Genomic DNA, 6,800 nt, shown 5'->3' with positions numbered 1-6,800 from the left:
GACACTGGAGAGGTTTGACATTTCCTTCTCCAGCTGATTTTACAGGCCAGTAAACTCAGACAAACGAAGTCGAGCGACTTGCCCAGGGTCACACAGCTCGGAGATATTTGAAGTCAGATTCGAGGTCGGGAAGAGCAGTTGCCTGACCCCAGGCCAGGCGCTCCATCTCCTGTGCCACCCAGCTGTCCAGATTCAACCACTTCACCATTGTTCTTGGGGCTCTTCTCCACGTATCACCAGGAAAAGTTAAAGAGAAATCTCTGCCCCTCCCTATGTTGAAACTGCAGCAGTGAGATTAGTGTTGGAAAGGACATTGAGGGGATCAGCTTGTGGCTCTTACATAGCGTTCAAAGCGAGTCAACAAGCACTTATTAAGCTTCCACAGACGATGTCCTAATTACCTGCCCTGGAGGAGCTCACAGTTTAATGGTGCAGACCATATGCAAACAAACAACGACACACAAACACGAGACGGACCGGGGAAGGCAACCTCACAATCCAGCTTGTCTCCTCCTACTGCCCTGCCCAGAGTGTCGTGAATGCGGCATGACCTTGATAGAAATCATCTTTCACACTTGACACTAGCCGTGTGACCCTGGGCAAGTCACTTAACCCCACTGCCTAGCCCCGCGCCCACCCCCCTCCAATCATCTTTTCCCTTTCCAGTCCACAAAATCGCTGGTTAAGAGCTCACTATTTAATTCGGTGCTTAATTAATAATCCTTAGGCCCCTACTCTGTGCTGGGGCTCGGCCCTAGGGAGGAGAAAAAGTCCAGCGGGATGAAAAAGATTATTTGAGTAATTACACTGAGGGCAGGGGCTCTTTTGTCTCTTTTTACATCCCAGCGCCTGGCACTTAGTAGGTGCTTAAATACGCATTGATTTAATTGAACGAAATATGCAATAGTACCTGCCCCGAAAGAGCTGGCTACCTAGCAGAAGGAGGAGACCTGCAGCGCAAAGCGCGCTGGCTCTGAAATCAATGTTCCTGGGTTCCAATCGTAGCTAGCGGATTTCCAAAGCGTGACTCCAAGGCTGCAGGCCGCCCGGTCGTCCTCCCTGACCCACGTGCCATTCCCGGCGCGCATGCGCACCACAACGCTTTTGCAGCCCGAGCGGAGGATCATTGATTCTTCCCTTTCCCACCACAGGTTCGAACCGACGCTGGGACCCACTATACCTCACAGGCCCATGCCCCTTACCTGTTCCCAGTAACTTTTTTCCGTGCACTAGCCCGTCTACCGGTCAACGGCAGCCGGGACCAGCAGCAACCTACGCGGAGGAAGCGACCGCCTGCTGCCGCTGCCATCTTGGGCTCACGCGCAAAGCAAGTCGGGAAGAGATACGACTGGGAAAGGAGGAAGTGGAGAGAGACGTACCACTGGGCGAAAAGATAGGGGAGGCTTTTAATGGTAGTGTGGAAGGGAGAGTGTGTTCATATTTTTAAATTTTTTGTTACAAATTTTGAGGTATAACATGCTTATCTATTGTTAAAATATTTTAAATATATAGTTAACGCCTTATGTGTCAATAAATACTGTGATAATTAGTATAGAGACTTAGGTTCCAAAAATTCTTTTCGTTCCCTCCCCGGAAATAGTAATAGTTTAGTCCACTTAATCCTTTCCCCCATGCATGCTTCTCTTGGCGCACGCGTAGTTTGAGTCGCGTGGTGGTTGCTGCTCCGAGGTAGGTTTGAGTTGGTGTTGGAACGCCGCGGCCGCCAGTCTCGTTAGATAGAACGTGGGCGAGGTACGAAGATGCTGGTCTCCAAGGAGGTTCCCTGGCGGCGCCTTCGGGGCATTTCCTTCGGGATGTACTCGGCCGAGGAGCTCAGGTAAGAGGCTTGGTGGTGGAGACTGCCGGGTCCCCGGCGAAGCGGGTCTGGGGAACTACGACTCCCAGCAGGCGGTGCGCGCCGCGGTGCTCGGGGCAGACGCCGGCTCCGCGCGTGGCTTCCTGGGAGCAGTAGTTCGGCGACCTTGGGGGTGGGGAGGGGTGCGCAGCCGGCGCGGGCCGCTGTAAGTGGCTGGACAGCTCACCCGACATCTTGCAGTGCTGGACCTGCGCTCAGGAAGAGCCGAGTTCAAAGCCGGCCTCAGACCCTGGCTAGCGGTCTGCCCGGGCAAGCCACTTCACCTCCGCCTGCCTCAGTTTCCTCTTCCATAAAGTAGCACCTGCCTCCCAGGGTGGTTGTGAGGATCAGAGATAACTTAGGGAGAGCAAGCACCTCGCAAACCTTAGTGCTTTCTATCAATTTGAAATATTGCTAGTCTAGAGAAATAATAAATCCTGATTACTGGCAGCCAGACAGCGTCAGATGTGGAATTCGAACCCAGGGCTCTCTTTGACTCTCCAGTGTCCTTGACCCCACAATGCCTATGTCATCGATGCTCAATAATCATTGATCGTTGAATGAATGAATGAATTAAAGAGGGAGTGCACCACGAATGAGTGAAAAGTCGTGAGGTTGTCATACTTGGATATGAGGGAAGTAAAATTGTTTTTTTCTCCTGAAAAACAGGACTAGTCAACCAAATTTTCACACTTATTTCCTTGACTATTTCACATGAAGAACCTGTAATTGCATAGAGAGAGGCAATGTGGATTAATGGAAGGAACTCATGGTCAGGAGACGTGGGTTCAGATCCAGACTGTGACCATTCCTGCCTGAGAGGCCACGGACAGGCTGTGACACTGCTCTTAGGCTCAGTTTCCTTATCAGTAAAATGGCCATAATACTAGCAGGGCCAGACTTACAGGGTTGTTCAGAGGTCAGCAGTTTGTCAACCTTAAAGTAGTAGAGAAATGTGAGTTGCTGTCCTATTCATGTGTCCTTTTATCTTGAATGTCAGAGCATTTTGATGATGATTGTGTATCTGCTGGATGAGGGAAAAGGACCCTGAGACGTTCCAAGTCATATCTATGCGATCATAGATCTCTATGGAGCTTTGGATGTCCTCCCAGTGAAATTTACCTAAGATTTTGTAGGTAAATTAGCAGCGCCAGAAGGCTCCGTGACTCTCTTGGGGTCACACAGGTAGTAGGTGGCCAAGTCAGGAGTTGAGGCTTGTCATTTGATTGTGGGACCAGAGTTCTTTCCACAGTGTCATCCCTCGAATGCACACCAAGGAGGAGAAAGCAGCATCCTAGATTCAAATCCAGGTTTTCTTACTAGACAGGTTCCAATGTACATTGGCAGAGGGTTTCAAAAATGAGGACCCGAGAGAAGTATCAGTTTTAGATGATACAGTTTGTGAATTGTCTCTGTTGAAGTGAGGATTGATGGATTGTAGATTGAGAGCTGGATATGAGGGGTCCTTGGCATCGTCTAAGCCACCCCCTTTCATTTCACAGCTGAAGAAATGTGATGCCAAGTGACAGATCAGTCTAAGATCTCACTGGCGCTAAGTGCCAGAGTTGGGATTCAAAGCCCTGGCCTCTCGCTCTGAACTAGGCTGGCACCCTCTGCTTTCCACCCCGCTGCCCCTAACACTCATCTCATCGCTATCTGGTCTGCCTCTACTCTCTCTCCCTCCAGCCTCGAAGGTGGGAGTCAGGGGATCGAGAAAGCGCCCATGGAATGCCAACTGAAGTTCAGTCTCTGCAAATGGGATTTACAAGAAAATGGGAGGGGAGAGATGGAGTTTCATGTGTGTGAAAAATGATTTCAGGTGTCATTTCCTGCACTCAAAAAATTTTCCTTTCAAAACTTTGGCCCATGTTTGAGTGTGTTGAATTGAATGATGCAATTTACAAAGCAAAACCTAAATCACCTACTATCTGTAAAAAACCAACAAAATTCTCAAGGGTCATTGTGAGGGTCAAATGAATAACATGCAAAATCCTTGAAAACCTCATTTCCTTGTTAGCTTTTATTATTGCCATTATACAGAGGGGAGGAAATGCTGCCTGGGAGCCTGCATTCTACATGTGGGCCCATGTCCATAGAGAGAAAGGGGGGGTGAGACAGAGAGGGGAGCCTTGGAAGAGACACCCAAGCTTGGTTGTTGAGGTTGCAGTAATGATGGAGATGGAGGTAGGAATGGGCAGAGCATGGTGGGATAATGGCCAGCAGATGCTCAGTTTGTCTGGAATGTATAAAGGGGAGTGGTGACAGATAAGGCGGGAAGTGTGCAGAGGAGGGCCTTCAGCACCAAGCCCAGGAGGTTTTTATTTAATGGGCAGCAGAGCACCCATGAAAGCTTCTGAGCAGGGGAATGGCCTGGTCAGATGCAGATGATTTTGGTATAGTTTGCTGTGCTTTGGCCTTGCTCTGTTTAAAATAGCCATGTGCTGGAACCTTGGCAAAGCAAAGAATGCTCCCCTAATCTGCTGTAAACTAGGAACATCTTAGCTTTATGGTAGCACTGGAAGAGGCCATTTGGTACTCACTCTACTCTCATTTTGCAGATGAGGAAACTGAGGCCCAGAGATGAGGAAACTGAGGCCAGAAGGCTTGCCCAAAGTTAATAGATAGTCTGGGTAGAATTTGAACTCAGGTCCTCCTAGCTTAATGCTCTTTCCACAATTCTACCCTGCTGAGTTATGTTTTTGGTATCATTTCCAGCAGCTAGTGTGTGGAATGTGGAAGATAAATATTGGTGGAATGAATGATTTTAGCTTATTTTGTAATTTTGTATTACGAGTTTCCTTAAAATGAAGTGTACCTGCCCATGAGGATGCATTTGGGAGGGGGAAGGGGTTAAGAGCAGGCCCTTACAGATGGTCTACTAATTTACGCAATGTGGCAATTAATTAAGTTTATTCTGTATTATAAGTAAGACATAGGACATCCCTCTGACTTGGAAAATGTTGGTTTTTCCTTTCTCTTCAGGAAACTAAGTGTCAAATCCATCACAAACCCTCGATACATGGACAATGTGGGGAACCCCTCAGTGAACGGTCTGTATGATTTATCCCTGGGACCAGCTGACTCCAAAGAAGCGTGTTCTACCTGCGTGCAGGACTTTGGCAACTGCCCCGGGCACCTGGGCCACATCGAGCTCCCCCTGATGGTCTACAATCCTCTGCTCTTTGATGTACGTATGACCGCTTCTGCTCTCAGGATGGGTGTCAGGCCATCGATGGAGCACCGGGTTTGACTGAGCCTAAAGCCCTTTGGGTTCTTGGGATGGGCCAGATCCTCAGTGGAGTCAAGTTCCCCGTGGTCTTTGTCTATAAACTAACCAATTCTCATCCATTTCCCACTCCTGGTCAGTTTGTTTAAATCCATTCACTTGGGAAAAACAGCCTTGAAGATGGCTTCAGCTAATCTGGAGCCTGGTCTTTGTTCAGAGGATTCATCCAGACATGGCTTGTGGGATGAGCAGAATGTGTAGACAGGAAGGAAGGAGACCCATTTCTGATCACCGTTCTCTCCATTTTCCCCCAGTAGAATGTAGGGTCCATGGGTAGGGACCGTTCCTATTTTGTCTTTGTGTATACACTGCCTGGCACATAGTAGGCCCTAGGCAAATGCTTGTTGACTGGTTCCATCTTAAAATTCCAATACCCTCTAAAGTGTGTTTCATCCTTGGTAACTTCCATGATTTTATTCAGCTGCCAAACGGGTGGCAAGAACTCTGGTTGGAGAAGCGGGTGGTATTCTCTATTTGCTGGCTTTCCCTTTTTCTGTGACACTTTTTCCCCTTCTCTGCTTGAAGTCATTAGCATGTGGAGGGAAGGGTTGTGTTTTGTTCTGGCACAAATGACACTGGGAACACCCTGATTAGATCCACGTGTTCCTTTTTTTTGAAGTTTGCTGATCATGGGGAGGTTGCCTCATGGAGGAGGTGATTGAGGGCAGGCCTTGAAGCCAGCAGGCCCTGATTTCAAGTTGACTCTGAGCCAGTCACTTAGTCTTTTAGTGTTCTAGGCCACTCTTGAAGACTGAGTTGTAGAAAAAGTGCTGTCCTGCATTGGTAGAGAGAGTCTCCTCTCGGGGAGTTCCCCACATGCCAGTGAAATCACAGCCCAGTCACCTCCTGGCCAGGTCAATGTTTAAGGTTTTCCAAGAGCTAGATGTACATTATCTCATCTGATCTTCAGTTACCCTGGGAGGTAATTAGGTAGGTGCCATTATTATCCCCATATTACAGATGAGGAAACTGAGGCAAACAGGTTAAATGACTGACCTAGGGTCACCCGGCAAGTAAGGGTCTGAATGAAGAATCAGAGTCAGGTCTCCCTTTGCAGCCAAACCTTGGTTGTCATCGTTGGGTATAATATAGTTGTGGCTCCTTGGTTTTCACTCTCATGCCATTAGGAGGCATCTGGATGTGATGAAAGCCATGCTAGATTTAAAGTAAGAGGAGGGTGGTCAGAACCCTCTTTCTGGCCCTTGTGTGACCTCATCTGTAAGATAGGAATATGGGACTCAAGGAAGTACTTGGAATGTACCTTCTGGCTCTAAATAAGTGATCCATTCTTTGCTTTAAAAAATTCGTCTCTCTTTTGTTTTTATGTCCCCGTGGATCCCACCCGCCCATCCCATCCCCTACCTTACTTCGTAAAAGACAAAATCAAAGAAGGCAGTTCAGCAAAACAAACAACCCATCCACGAGTCTGACAGCATAGGCCACACTCCGAACCCAAAGTCCCCTACCTCCCTCCTGGGGGAAGGGACCTGTCTCCTCTTCTCTTTGGAGACAAGCTTGGTCCTGGTAATTATTCAGTATTAAGTCTGGGTGTGTACCTCTAAGTCTTCAGTACTCCTCTTTTCTCACAGCTCTGTGATATCTCTTAGCTTTGAAGTGAGCTGTTCTCCCAGTGGATCAGAGGAAAGAGGAGCATCGTAT

General features: G+C 48.2%; 2 protein-coding genes across 3 annotated transcripts in view; one reads left to right on the top strand and one right to left on the bottom strand.

The window, feature by feature from the left end:
* The window catches only part of PTCD3 (pentatricopeptide repeat domain 3), a 26,602-nt gene extending 25,288 nt beyond the window's left edge, over positions 1-1,314 (bottom strand). For both annotated transcript variants that reach the window (XM_027860454.1, XM_027860455.1), the window contains exon 1: positions 1,203-1,314. In XM_027860454.1, the coding sequence (XP_027716255.1) occupies positions 1,203-1,309 (107 nt within the window). In that variant the 5' untranslated portion in view covers positions 1,310-1,314. The remainder of the gene's footprint in view (positions 1-1,202) is intronic.
* A 350-nt stretch (positions 1,315-1,664) lies between these two features.
* The window catches only part of POLR1A (RNA polymerase I subunit A), a 79,401-nt gene continuing 74,265 nt past the window's right edge, over positions 1,665-6,800 (top strand). The window contains exons 1-2 of the mRNA XM_027860449.1: positions 1,665-1,837; positions 4,838-5,042. Coding sequence (XP_027716250.1) covers positions 1,761-1,837; positions 4,838-5,042 — 282 coding nt within the window. The 5' untranslated portion in view covers positions 1,665-1,760. The remainder of the gene's footprint in view (positions 1,838-4,837; positions 5,043-6,800) is intronic.

This window comes from Vombatus ursinus, unplaced genomic scaffold, assembly GCF_900497805.2.
Source record: "Vombatus ursinus unplaced genomic scaffold, bare-nosed wombat genome assembly UNPS02014181.1, whole genome shotgun sequence".
In the NCBI taxonomy this organism is placed as follows: Eukaryota; Metazoa; Chordata; class Mammalia; order Diprotodontia; family Vombatidae; genus Vombatus; species Vombatus ursinus.
This window is presented reverse-complemented; position numbering and strand designations above follow the sequence as displayed.